The 14,801-nt window shown below is 40.4% G+C and overlaps 1 protein-coding gene across 1 annotated transcript in view; it reads left to right on the top strand.

Moving 5' to 3' along the window:
- The first annotated feature begins 2,169 nt into the window (after positions 1-2,169).
- Positions 2,170-14,801, top strand: part of LOC119165038 (DNA-binding protein Ikaros-like) — a 91,779-nt gene continuing 79,147 nt past the window's right edge. The window contains exon 1 of the mRNA XM_075873641.1: positions 2,170-3,807. Coding sequence (XP_075729756.1) covers positions 3,636-3,807 — 172 coding nt within the window. The 5' untranslated portion in view covers positions 2,170-3,635. The remainder of the gene's footprint in view (positions 3,808-14,801) is intronic.

The following is a 14,801-nucleotide window of genomic DNA, read 5'->3' as shown; positions in this document are numbered from 1 at the left end:
GCGCTTGGAACCTGTTGTTCTGTGTGGTATGTGGGATTTGTGCAAGTGATTATGTATTCTTGTTCCAAAAATCTCTCAAAGATAACTTGATTTGTGAAGTATTCTTTTGCTGATGTGTTGGATTTATAGCCCCCTTATGAACAAGCCATCTAATGCTTTGCTTTAAAACCCAAACGGCATTGTTCTGCCTGTTTACCTTGTTCCAAAGAATTACAGGTTCTTCCAAAAAGTTGCTGGCCCGTTAGATTTTCTGTGATTTGTTCCTTGAAGCAATGAGTTTAGTTATGGTTTGCTTTAGGTGTTGGAACCTGTTCTTTCACAGTTCACTTCTTTTTCTGTGTGGTCAAGTAACTCACGGAATGTTTCAAGGCAAAATGTTTCGTTTTTTCTCTTCTCAAATTAGAGTGTGCTTTGCTGCTGTCTTAAGTGAGATACTATTGAAACACCTCTTCTTATATGAAAAGTAATTGGACATACTCAATGATTTGTAAGTGTGGCTCACCGTTTGCTATTGTCTGTGCCAAGCACATGTTACGTGTTCACTGTGATTGAAGCACTTGCTTAATATTACTGCATTGTTTCACAGCCTTAATCAAACCTTCACTATTTGAGGCACAGCTAGCTTTTGAGTGTTCCAGTAGTTTTTTCCTTTGTTTTGCTACCGTGATTTCGTGTTATTGATGTTGCTGTATTTTTTGTGTTGGATACGTTTTGCAGTAAAGATACTTTGATACCGTTTGTAGTTTTGTTTTATTATAGCTACAAGAACAATACCATGCGGACACGAGTTCATCTATGTTGAATACCACGCAATCTGCTCTGTGGCTGGCATTGTCATTACCCTTCGAAACTTGCCCTTCGTGTTTGTAGAAAATGTATGTTGTATCTAAACGAAAATGACCTCGATCGCTCTTTTCGTTACTGGGACAAATCACGTGGAGAAGGAAAAGCGGGCACTTGGATGTCTTTTAGGTCGAAGGAAATCTTTAGGTACGAATTTCGTGGGTTGTTTGCACCACCACTATATTGGGGCTCACCGAGTCGGCATTCTCCTAGTTTGTGAGTGAGGTTTTGGTCGCCATAAAACCCAGGAACACCGTGACCTTGCTCCGTTTCTCCGCAACATATCTTAGGCAAAAAAAGGTGTTTACGGTCATTGGCTGCTGTTTCTGTTTTTTTTTTTGTCTCATTGAAGTACGTGCACATTATCATTGATCGAAGTAAAAAGGCATGCTCTGTGGCTTCTCGTACCTTCATAAACGTTTACCAGCGGGGATTCGATGCTCAACTGTTCGTCGCAGCTGGAACTCCTGTCCCACAGTTCCGAGCGGTCACTTCAGTTCAAGCCATGTGTTGGGAGAACAAGTATAAACCAAAGTTATTGCTCGTATTTCAGGTTGAAATACTATTTGCTCTGCTCACAGGATATACTACGGCCAAAAAATTTCAGCAGCTGCACCAGCTGCCTCACTAGTGCTGCACCCTTTTATGCTTCTTTCCTTTTCCTAAGCTCACGGGAGTTACATTTTTACTGAATAGCCGTTCATAAAACTTCAGATCAACACGAAAGGGATACATTGTGTTCTGTGTATCAAGAAATGGGTGCCAGATAATTTGGAATAAGAAGCAGGACACACAGTGCATTTTGTACCTAGTCTTTCTCTGTCCGTGTCAAATGGTGGAAACTTCGTGCATACATAACCAACTCTCTCTAACTGCAAGTTTGGCCGTAGCCATTGCGTTTTGAGGACTAGAGTTGCTTTATGTAAGAATTTTGGTTATCGCAGCCATTTACTTTGTAAGTAGCCGTAGTTTAGTATGAATAACTGGGGTTACCAAAGGCATTACAATCATTTTAGCAACTCGAGGTTCTCTCAAAACGTAACCAAGTAAAATCGCACAAATGTGCGTATTCCTAGTCCGCCACAGTGCAACTTGTGAACACTTCGAAACCCATAGGCATTAGGCCACTGTATAGAAAGTTAAAAAGTTTGCAGAGGTATAAGCTTCAGCAATATGGTAATATATAAATGCAAAGCCTGTATTATAGAATCAATATGTTGCATGTACTATGCATTTCTATTGCTGTTCTCTTTGGCTTGAATTGCTGTTAAGCTTTACACTCTTGTTCTTTGCAGACGGCTCAGCCATTTTGTTGTCCAGTAGAAGGAAGGCAGCGTGTTAAATATTTATTAGACCTTGGTGTTTCAGTGAACAACTTTGTTGACCGCAAGAACGTTCCAGTTCTTTTGGCTGGCTGCTTTTATATTTTTGCTGAAAGGACATAATGAGCAGTTTACGTCGATCTCTGAAACCTAGGCATTCTGGGAAGGAGAAAAATGCTAGATTTGCTTGGAAGTACTAGCATGGAGAACCTTAATACTGAGAACTCTTACAATGCAGCCCTCGGCGAACGTTGTGGTACTAGCTGTGGTATTTGTGGCCGACTATCTGGCTGTATCGGGACTATAAGAGAAGTTGCCTTGAAATTGTGAAACCTGAAATTGGTTTAATTGCAACTAGGGGCAGAACTTCTTTTGCCATTCTCACGGTGCGAATAGCTGTGAGATTTGTTGGCGTAAGAAATGCAGCGCAGCTTGGTAACACTTAAACTATGTGTACATTTCCCCTTTCTCTTAAATAAGTAATTTCCAACATGTTTTTAAAATTTTTTTTCCTTTGACTCTCATCTGTCTCAATTTGGACACTTTCCTGTCGCACAGTTCAAAGCACATTGTTGACAGAGTGAGACGGAATACCCGAGGATTAAAACACAATATCATGGCAAAGGATGCACATAAGCAGATATGTAGGATGCTTGTGTTCACTGATTCAAATGTATTGTACTGTGCTTTAGAATTGTTTATTAATTTTCTAGTTAAGCTGAAGCTGTCACAGCTTTTTTCATTTTTTTTTTCAACTATGTGCAGGAGCAGAGCTAAATAGGCATATTTCTTAAAACTAGCAATTGTTTGTCATAATAATTGCTTATTCATGCTGTGTGTGGTGTGGTTGAACTAGGTTTATTCTGATAACATTGTGCTTATCCAAACATGTATAAATAATTAGCCTCTTACGTGACCCTGCTTGTTCGTGCTTAGCTTGTGGACACTGCTATACTTGATCAGTTGATTATGATGCAAAGTTGTTTTCTTTCTATGCATACATACATGCTTATAAAGGTATATGGACAGCAAAGGTCCTTATTCTTTCGCTCATGGTACACCGGCAAGCAAAGGCATAAGAACCTTTGCTGTCCAGACACCTATGTTGTCTGGGCCATGTATTGCAGACATGTCTACTGTTGGGGGCATTTCTCTGATGCTTTCCATCAGAGCAATGCTCTCGACAGCCATTTGGTCAAGGCAATGCTCTCTGCAGCAAATGGCTTCCAACTAAACGGTGTAGAAGATGTCAGCTCGCGCTTCCGTGGTCCATATACTTTTGCTCACGAGTGTACATTGTAAGAAGCTCGAGTGTGGGTACACTGATTTGTACATTGAGCTTATAGTAGTGAGTTGCACCTTGTCTTTCCCTACGTTTTTACTCTGTTTCTTGCCGAGACTGGCAATTTTTCTTATGCAGGCCGGTTTGCTGTGTCTCACCACCCGAACCATCCTCTGCGCTCTCGCGAGATGGGCTATGTGAAGCGGTGTCTTACATGTGACTACACCACAAACTACAAGCGGGTCATGGCGATACACCAAAGGACCCACGATAGAGACGAGCGCCCGTACGAATGCAACCAATGCAGCCGGGCCTTTAGGCAACGGAGCGACCTGACCAGACATGTCCGCATCCACACTGGTGAGAAACCTTTCGTGTGCAACCTTTGTCCTATGAGCTTTACTCAAAAGTGCGGCCTTATGCGCCACTTGAAAACTCACCATGGGAAGACACTTTTGCCTGCTCACACATGTACTGAAAGTAATAACAATGTCTGAGAAGGCAGTTGATATGCTTACCTCACTTGGTGACCCGAGATGGCAGGCCGGAGGAGGTAATGTGAATGTATGAGAAAATAGGTGTGACGCAGAAAGGGCTGGGACGAAGTGAAGACACGAACTGACAAATACGGGTGCCACCATCCAACTCTTTACTGAAGAAACAATACTGATTTATACGTGCTGTCGGACAACGTAATCTGATCGCAGATATAATAACACAGATGAACTATCAAATTATCATGAACCACTGGTGTAATAGAGTTTAAGGATGTGCTCTGACAATTGCATTGATCCAAGCTGTAGAATCAGGCCAGCACACAATAAAATGTCCATTAAAGGATCAGTCCGAGCGATAGCGAAAAGAAGCAGCACACAACCTAAACCTTACACGTCTACAGGCTATCTTACAGGAACATCGCTTCTTCATCACACCTAGTGATGGCCCACTAATGCACCGACTGCTTGCCCTTTTTTTTTTCTCTTTGGGAATGCCTCAAATTGTCTTCACAGTGTGCTGCTTACTCTCCTTAGAAATGTGGTTTGGCGGAAGTGTTTCGCCAACTGTCCTTTCTGTGCCGTACCTCTATTTTTCAAGTAATGACCCAACGAGCTCAGCAACAAGCACTGTCTACTTTAAAGTCTGATGCACACAAGCCAGCACTGATGAGAGTGCACCCTAAATTGATGGCATTAGCTGAACAGCCAATGACCTTGCCATTAGGGCATATAGTCGGATATATGAGTTGAACTCGTTGAAGTTATGGAATTGATTGGGTGCTGTGTTCTAGTCATCTGGGGAAGGCCTTTCCTGTGTTTTGCAACAAAAGCTGTTGTGAGATCACAACAACTGGTTTTGAGGATGTAGTTGTTTGCTGGTGTTCATAAATGCTGTTTCATACAATGAGAAGAAAAAAAAGACAGAGTGGAGTTTGAATCGAGGCCCTCAGTGTGACTGTCCAGTATTCTACCACAGAGACACACTGGTGCTCAAAATTTGTTCACAAAAATACCCTACACAGGTCATTCCGGGCAAGGTGTCTCTTAAACAGATGTAATATCGCACTTGAAAAAAGAGTAAAATAGCTACCAGGCATCACGTAGTGTTAATTGCATAATTAGTGATCAGTCTAAAGCTTTCTTCTTAGTTCAAAGTGTGAAGCCATATTTATTTATCATCATCAGCCGCAGCATCAACAAAGTGCTAATAACACCTTGCACATGTATAGTGGTTACCACACTTCTGTGCAGAATGTTGAACAATTCTGTTGGGGGGCTTGCCTACTTCACAAAATTGTGATCATTCAAGGTTATAGTGAGTATCTTGCAACTGCGCTTGTAGTTTCCTTGAGCATAAGCAAGGCCACTCGTCCAGAATTTTCTGTGTCAGCATTCAGTGTTCTGTGCAGGCCCGGTTTCTTTTTTTCGGTCAGAAGCACAACACGATTAAAACAAGAAGAAGAATAAACCGACAAAAGCATCGCAGGCACAGTCTAATGTCTAATGACTGTTGTTAGTTCACACTTGTGATGTCGTCATGCGTTTCTTCTCCCTGTCGTGCTTTATTCGTGCTGCACTTAAAAAAAAAAATCACCAACCAAGTCACCCATATGAAATTCCTACTGCCTTCTTAAGTTGTATTCGATTGTGGGTGGTCGCAGATTCTTTGGCGAAATGGGCGTGTCACAAAGCAATAAAACAGAAGTAAACTTAGTTCCAGAATATGTATGAAAATAGATGCGGAGCTCTTAGGAGTTGTAATGACTTGAAGCAGATGGCCATGTATGCATATAGCTAAGCATGTGGTATGTGCAAGTGATCATGCACTTTTTATTCGAATGCTACTGTGAGTTAAGCATTTTGTGCAGTACCATTTCTCTGATGCATTGGATTGCGTCACCAAGCTTTTCAAGGACTTTCTTTCTTTACTTCAAGCTTTTTTTTCCAACACATGGTATACCAGAAAATATGAAAATCTCTAAAAGATGACCTCAACTTGTCAAATTGTTATTAATAGCATGGTATTCTACTGCATGCCATAATTTATAATAAACAAAAGTCTTTATGAAGTACACATTTTGCACCTAAAGGTAAAGCCGCCACTTAACTTATCGCAATGTAGTAAGTACTATTTTTTTTGAAAAGCAGGTTCTGTAATACATGTACATTTATTAATTAAGTGTATTTCATAAAGACTTGTTTAGCATAAATTATGGCATGTTCTAGAATACTGCGCTGTCAAGTTTTTCATGTGGCCTGTCTGGACTGATAGCCTTCCCTGGCCATCGGTCTAAATATTTGTGTATGTATGATTATGCGAAGTAAAGCACAACTTCACCTTCAACCTTATGTTTTGCTTTGAAGCTAACTTCATATCTTTAATCATGTATACCTTGTTCATGTAAATTAATAGCTTTAAAACTTGATCCCAGGGCCATGCCCACTTCTTTTTCTGTGATGTTTTCCTTGAAGCAGCAACTTTAGTTATGGTTAGCTTTAAATGTGGCTCATGTTCTTTGATAACCTTTTTTTTTAGTGGAATTAAGTAGCTTGCAGGATACTTTATTGTGAAATACCCCTCCTTTTTTCTTTCCCTTTATATGAACGCAGTTTGCTAATATCTTGACTGATATATAGCCTGAACACTGATTTTTATGTTGAAGTAAAGCACCACTTTACCTTCAACTTTATGTTTTGCTTTGAAACTAGCTTCATATGTTTAATCATGTATACCTTGTTCATGTGGATTACTAGCTTTAAAACTTAATTCGAGGGCCATGCCCACTTCTTTTTCTGTGATGTTTTCCTTGAAGCAGTGACTTTAGTTATGGTAAAGCACCATTTCTCCTTCAACCTTATGTTTTGCTTTGAAACTCGCTTCATATCTTTAATCATGTATACCTTGTTTATGTAAATTACTAGCTTTAAAACTTCATCCCAGGGTCATGCCCACTTCTTTTTCTGTGATGTTTTCCTTGAAGCAGTGACTTTAGTAATGGTAAAGCACCCTTCACCTTCAACCTTATGTTTTGCTTTGAAACTCACTTCATATCTTTAATTATGTATACCTTGCTCATGTAAATTACTAGCTTTAGAACTTCATCCCAGGGCCATGCCCACGTCTTTTTCTGCGATGTTTTCCTTGAAGCAGCGACTTTAGTTATGGTTAGCCTTAAACGTGGCTGATGTTCTTTGATAACCTTTTTTTTAGTGGTATTAAGCAGCTCGCAGAATACTTTATTGTGAAATACCTCTTCTGTTTTCTTTTCCTTTATATCAATGCAGCTTGCTAATATCTTGACTGATATATCGCCTGAACACTGGTTTTCATGTTTAAAGTTAGAGGATGGGTTTCATGTGGGTAAGTACGGCATGGCACGTGCTATTTTACTAACAAAGCACAGTCCATCTCTGCAACTCATGATATGCAGCTTGATTTAATTGCATTCAATATGCCTTAATTTGTTTTCAAACTTTTGAGGTTTGAGGCATAGCTAAAAACGAGTGATGTTGCAGTTGTTCCTTGATGCATTGTTAGCATGATATTTTGTTAAATCGACATTGTGTTTTCACTGTTTGCTATATCTTTCAGTAAAGATACTTATATGTAATTTATTCTCTCACTGTATTATTGTATACTCAAATCTAATTTTAACAAAATCACACCTGCCATGAAAATACTTCTTTATATTCGAAGATTCGTTATAAACATATTTGCAGCACTGTATCTGACAGAGCTATTTCTCATTTACTTTATTGTGACAGATGATTCGTTATATCTGGGTTGGTTATATCAAGGTTTGATTGTAGTGACAACATACCTGTACAGGAATGAGTTCATTGATGTCTGATACCACATAATGTGCTTATTTGCTGGTGTTTTCATTCCCCTAAGTATTCGTATTATATGCATGAACGAAATGTATGTTGTGTTGCATAAAGGTGAAGCACGTCTCAAACAGATTATTTTTCGCAACTGCCCTAATCACTTTGAGGGGCAAAATGGGGACTGAGACATTGCCTAAGCAGATGCGAATTGGTAGGCACGAACTGATTATGAAGGTTGTACTGCAGACTCACATGTTGGGTTGCAGTTGACTGTGTCAGCAATCCTCATACTTCGATTTAGGCTCAGGGTACCAAAATAGTTTTATCTTCCTGCATAGGAAAACTATTCACTGTGCTGTTTCTACATGTAATTGTAAAGCTTCATTGGTTTCATTCGACATGCCTTGCTTGTAGTAGCAGTCGGCATCCATCGCAGTCTTGATGACAATGCTCTGAACTTGAGGATCGGAGGTTATGGTTGAGTTTTTTTTTTTACAGATAAGACTTTCTTGACATACTTCAGGGGAAATAAAAAAGAAAAACCTTGTCAGCTGCGCACAAGAAAAATGTGGGCTACTCAATAGACACAAGAAACTCGTTTTATGTTCCCTTTTCTTAGTCTTTCTTTGGTCGCATGAACAGATGGAAATTTTTGGTGTGTGTGACCTACTCTCACAAATTACCACTTTGTAAGCATTGAATTTTACCCATAAGCAGGCTTGTGCGAATATTCGAATGGTTCAAATATTCGAACGAATAGTAGAGTATTCGCAACGAACTAATAAATATATATTAATCCGCATGTAATTGCTTGTTAAGGTGGTTTCACTGCAGTGTAAGGGTGCTAAACCATGAAAGCATCTCTACAGGAGAAATTTGCCCTGCCAAGGAGTTTTCTTCAAATTCAAAGAGGCTCGTGCAAAACATTTTGAGCATGGTCAGCAAACGCTGCCATTTGGTAGTCAAGACTAACGAGAAAAGGTGAACCAAATTTTATAGTGCAGCACGCGGCCTGCAATTCTCAGTAAATCTCGAATTCAGCTAAATATTGCTCTCTTCTTTCGGCAAATGACGCCACAAGCTCAAAAATCACTCATCATTTCCATTGTATCAGCCACGGGCATGGCGCGCTCAGTCGTTCCTGGTACTGCCACTTGTCCACGCGTACGTGCGCATTCGCACTGAAAAGCCGCGTGTTCGAAGAACGAGAGAAAAATTGCCAAAGGTTGTGAGGCACACGTGATCTTTGCCCGCAGCGCTTTCGCCAGGACGAGAAGAGAGAGCAGGGTGCAACATATCTTTGCAATTCTGCTCATACTGGACGGATTCTAAAAATGTTTGCGGCGGTGAATTTGTGAGGCAATAAGCTTTAGTAAATCGATTTCTTGTCTACTTGAAAGTGTTGCAGGGTCCCTTTAGGTGAACCTATTACCCTCGAATCAATTACTCATTTTATTAAGCTCGAAAAAGCTTGTTATGATGACTTATATGCTATATGTATAATAAATTTTAAAATGTTCACTTTTAAACGCAGGTTATTTGCGGCGGTGAATTTGTGAGGCAATAAGCTTTAGTAAATCGATTTCTTGTCTACTTGAAAGTGTTGCAGGGTCCCTTTAGGTGAACCTATCACCCTCGAATCAATTACTCATTTTATTAAGCTCGAAAAAGCTTGTTATGATGACTTATATGCTATATGTATAATAAATTTTAAAATGTTCACTTTTAAACGCAGGTTATCACTCGAATCTTACCGAAAGTCAAATCCTGCTACTACTTAAAATTGTTTCAACTTCCTTTGAATGAAAGAAAAAAAAGGCATTTGCATAGAGGCTCTATTTCAATTTTAAAAAATATTGTGCAGGTTAGTTAGGTCATGATAATAATGCCCATTTTTCTTTATATGTCATATGTACTATTCAAATTAGATTTGAAATTATTTGACCAAAATCAATATTCGCTACGAATTCACTTCAAACCAAAAATTCACTATTTACACAAGCCTAACCACAAGAGTTACTATATGTAAGAATTTTGTGGAGTGCAGTCATTTCTTTTGTAGAGAGCTATGAATTGTCGCTGCTTTATAATATGAATTACTAGGTTATCAAAGCCGTTAGAGCAATCATACCAACCCTGAATTTTCTCAAGATGTAGCGAAATCAAATCGCATAGACATCTTTGTCTTTTCAAACCAAAGGAATATATGAATACCACAAACAGCTGAAAACTGTGGCCCATTAGGGAACGAAAACAGGATTGGCAGTTTTGAGAGTTACAATTTATGGTATGGGTGGTATGCGTAGTCTGCATTTAAAAATGTATTGTTGCATGTGTTCTGCATTTCCGTTGCAGTTTTCTTTAGCCGAAATCTCTGTTCAAGCTGCACAACCACATACATTGCAGGAGACTCAGTTATTACATAAGCCAGTAGAGCGAAGACAGTGCAAGGAGCAAAGCCCATAATTGCAGTAAAACAATTTAGACCTTGGTGTCTATTACACACTATTGATTATCTGGCCTTTATAAAGATTCATCTAAACATGTACTTGCGAGATACGAAAGAATATTTGCTCTAAGACTTGGCATCCTAATTATGCTGCTGAAAAAGCTGATTATCTGACCTTTATAAAAATTCATCTAAACATGTACTTGCGAGATACGAAAGAATACTTGCTCTAAGACTTTGCGTCCTAATTATGCCGCTGAAAAAGCAGGGGAAGTTTGTGGTAGTTGGGGAAACAGGTTTCAGTTGTCGTTCCTTTTGCACGTGACCTTTTCTTCTGAGCATTGATTATAAACTCGGCAAAATGTGTGCTAATGCCCTTAACAGCAGACATATTCAACTTCAGTATGGACTCGCTCAATCAATTGTCAAATGAACTATGCCTGGTGTTGTTTCAGACTGCTTATGTATTTCTTGAATCAAAAACACACTAAAAAAAACTTCTACATATACGGAATGTTGGAGGATGTTACAATTAGCTTTTGTCTCACTCCATCGCACATAGTATCAGGGAAGCAAGACATGCATTGGCTTCGGAGCACTACATTATTTGACCTATTTTCAAAGGTGCGGAACTGAAGCGACCCAACATGCAGACGTCCAAGCACTTCAAAGAGCTCTTTATTCAGCACAGCTTCACGATATGCATGAATGCACAATATTGTAAGCTTTACACCTTCTCGCGTACAAACAGAAGATTTGGCCAAACGCCGATGTAGGCTTTGACATTTCGACGTAGATGTGAAGAATTTTTGACCCCTGTACGCACTTGTTCAGGTGTCGGGCATGTCCATCGTTTGCTCTGGCGACACAGTTGCACATTTTGCCACAGCATGCGCGACCAACTGGCCCCAGCCCTCTGAGCATTGTACTCGATGCCACAGATTGAGGAGCACATATGTTCTTAGCCAATTATGTAGTACTATAGGTGAAAACACTATCAGACGAACGCTACCCGCCTCCGTGAGTTATCATGTGGCGCTTGAGGCTGCTCCGCTGCGTAAAATGCGTGAGGCAAAGGTGGCACCAGAAGGGTTTCTCGCCGGTGTGGGTGCGAGTGTGCTTGGCCAAGCCGGACTTCTGCTTGAACGTCTTGTTGCACTTGTCGCACTCATATGGGCGCTCACCCGTGTGTACCCTCTGGTGATTCTCCATGTTGGTGTGGAAAAATGTAGTGTAGCCGCACTCGGAACACAGGCGAAGACGCTTTCCAACTTGAGGGGCTTTGAGGCGTGGTTGGCCGGGACGGATACGTACAGCAGCCGAATCTGCACAAGCGAGACACGGAAGCTATAGCCAATTACAATCGAGAAAAAAAAATGGAAGGTTCGTTTACAGAACCACGGCGCAACCACCTTTTACCTGTCATAAGGACAGTCGTACTAGCTGGTTCCTGCTTGAGCTCTTTTTTCAACTAATGTAAATACTATGCACATTTGAAGTTGAAAGTTTGTTGGCATTACATAAAACGTTTAGTTTGGCTGAGCAGCAATGTCAGAAATCTCAGAAGTTTACCAGGATGTTCAAATTTTTTATCTAAAACCAGGGACACAAACGTGTCTATGCGAAATTCAGCTATCTGAAAGACTCCAGAAGTGCTTTATATCACAAAAATGGGTAAGCATTGTGGAATAGAGTACTTATGCACGTTACCTAGGAGAGGGGCAGTGATGGCTGTGGTTGGAGCTGGCATAGTTTGTTAGGTTGTAAATCAGCACAATTGCATACTTATACCTAGTTGCATAATTATAATTTTTCAACATTGAATAAATGTTTGTTTGACTGCATTATTTGTAATTCAGTCAAACAGCAATGGCACAGCAGAACAATGATACTTACTGAGTGCATGATACAGTGGTACAAGAAGGTATGTGTGAAGGATAATATTAATTTCTAAAACAAAACATAAAATGGCTGATCCTCACAAAACAATGCTGAAGCTACCCTATGTATCAGCCAAACAGTACTGCACAAGTCAATTCATTCAATACAGCTTTGGGATAAGCATAAACTTGGGGTAAAGAATACATGATCGCCTGCAGATGCAATGCACTTAGTGAAACGCACACATAGCCCAATATTTAAACAGTCCTTATAAAGTCCAGGAAGCTCTTCGTCTAATTTGCACTTTTCCTAGTACTGCGTGTTTTCTTTACGAAGCATGTGCAGCCATCTTGCCCAACGACCGCCCCTCTGGCCTGTGACTTTACATCGCAGAATAAGATGCACACATCTCTTGTATTCTCACATTTGGGTATCATGTTCCACACGAATGTGCACATTAACAGGCAAACATGTCCTCCATCTGAGAGTAATCAAGTGATACTTATTAAAGAAACGCTAAGGAGAATAAGAGTTTTTCTCATACTAGTAGTAAATGATTTTTTTTTAATTCCAAAATCCTCAAACTTGCTGCGGAAAGGCTCTTTGTGAATGAGAAAAAGTCCGAAAAAAAAAGTGGGCAGCGACACCATTTTGAGACTCCCACACTTACTGCTATGAGGTCATGTAATTTGACATCTACTAGCTCTTATGCAGTTACCAAACAGTAAAAAGGAAGTGCATTGTCTTCTGACAAGGCTATATTCTTAGCATACCAAGTTTAAAGAAATTTCGTTGAGCCAACATTTCCTAAATACAAGAAATACACATTTAGATCATGCACAGAAGATTTGATTCAAAAATGAAATTTTCACCTTGGTTTTCTACGCTGATAATAAACCTATGGTGGTCAAATCAATGACTTTATAGTTTTCATGGTCCGATTGATCTATATAAACCGATTCAGTTTTTCACTTTTGTGTTCATTTTAGGCTCTCCTTTTGAATGGAACCCATAGAGCGGAAGTGGCACGGTGAGCATTCGAACATGCCCAGTCAAACTGCTACTTCACCCAGCATGGGTGCGAACTGCATAAAGCGAAATCTAGCCAGCTGCAAATGCGTGTTGCCACATGGTTCATAAGTTCCTTCCTTTTTCTTTTTCTGAAAATCTATTGGACAGAAGTGACACTTGAAGAAATCGCTGATGCAGATGTTGAGGTACTCATTCAGATGAGCCACCTGTCTTCTCTGTGGCTGCACATGTAGGTGTGCCTTCCTGTATGTCTTCTGCAGTTCTTCATGACACAATATGTAAGGCGTGTTGAAGCCACACATTAGACGTGGCTTCTGATGGATTTTCAAGTGACGGTTCTGAAAGTCTGGTTGATCGAAGTAGCGGCGCATAGGCTCCAAATCTGCATAAATGAAATTGCAACATTTTCGTCAAAAAGCGGCGTAAACTCGTAGGCTAAGACTCAAAGTTAGTGCTAGGTGCAGCTTGCTGCTCTATGCAGTGAAGCATGTAGAGAGATAAGTTGAAATGAATGTGCGCATAAACGTGAGGAATTTATGTTAAAAAAGAAAAGTCTAAGTTGTGTTGCGAGAGCGAAGCAATGAATGCGATAGCAACTACTTGGAATGTAACTCTGAGAACGGCAAGCAGAACTAAATGTGCAGTGCGCTACTCACGCACAATTGACGCACAAAAACAACAAACACAGGACGAGGGCGAACTAACAATGTTTACCGCTCAACACTTAATGCACTGTTTAAACAAAAATGAGGGACAAAACGTAATCACAGGTACAGATATGAGTGATAACTAACAAGTGCCCCAGTTTTTACTTCACTGTGTTTGAAAGGCACACTCTTTTCACAAACCGCGCCTGTCCAGCGACCGAAGTGATCTTTGCGCGCCTGGCAACTAAGCGCAATAGTTTTACGGTCAAAGTTGAACGGGCGCGATTCTCCCTACTGAAGGATAAGGGCGCGGGCACAAGCATCTACTCCCTCCCTCCCCTTCCCCCCCCCCCATTATTAGCCGGGCAAAGTACGCGTGGGGGATATGGGCACGTCGGCGCATTGTGATGAGCTGGGCGCCAAGTGCCGGCTGCCTTTTTTTTTCTTTTTTTGTGTTTTCGTATATATAAATACTACATATACGATAATTGATGGTGGCAGCGGCAAAAAACCAGCCGAGACTGTCGACATAGTTGCTATTGCAATAAAACTGGATGTGCGAACTCAAACACACGAGAGAAGTCAAGGTAACACAATATGTGTTCCCTTCCACTTCTCTTGTGTGCCCATGTTTGCATGCCCGATCTTTGATATGAATACCTACCGACTCGCTGAGCTCTTCGTTCTACACGTGACAGAATGCACCCGACTCACAGCCTGTGATGCAGCGCACAAGGAAGGAAAAATTGCAGCAGTGAATTTAAAGCCATCTTTGCTTATGTGTGCACTGGTCTGCTGAAATCATTTTTATCATTGGAGGAAAGTGTGTTCAGTATAATAAACATCTCATCCTTGAAAAGTACAGTTGATAGGCTAGTTGATAGCGCATAATTAAGACAGTAGCGCAAGTAAACACGTAATCCCACGGACAGCGAAAGAGCAGCAATAGCACTGTGTCTCTTGTTAGTCTTTGGCCATTTGTGCGATTCCTTGCACTACTGTCCGAATTATCTCATCCTT

This window comes from Rhipicephalus microplus, chromosome 9, assembly GCF_043290135.1.
Source record: "Rhipicephalus microplus isolate Deutch F79 chromosome 9, USDA_Rmic, whole genome shotgun sequence".
In the NCBI taxonomy this organism is placed as follows: Eukaryota; Metazoa; Arthropoda; class Arachnida; order Ixodida; family Ixodidae; genus Rhipicephalus; species Rhipicephalus microplus.
Note: the sequence above shows the minus strand (reverse complement) of the source record. Positions and strands in the feature narration are given on the sequence as shown.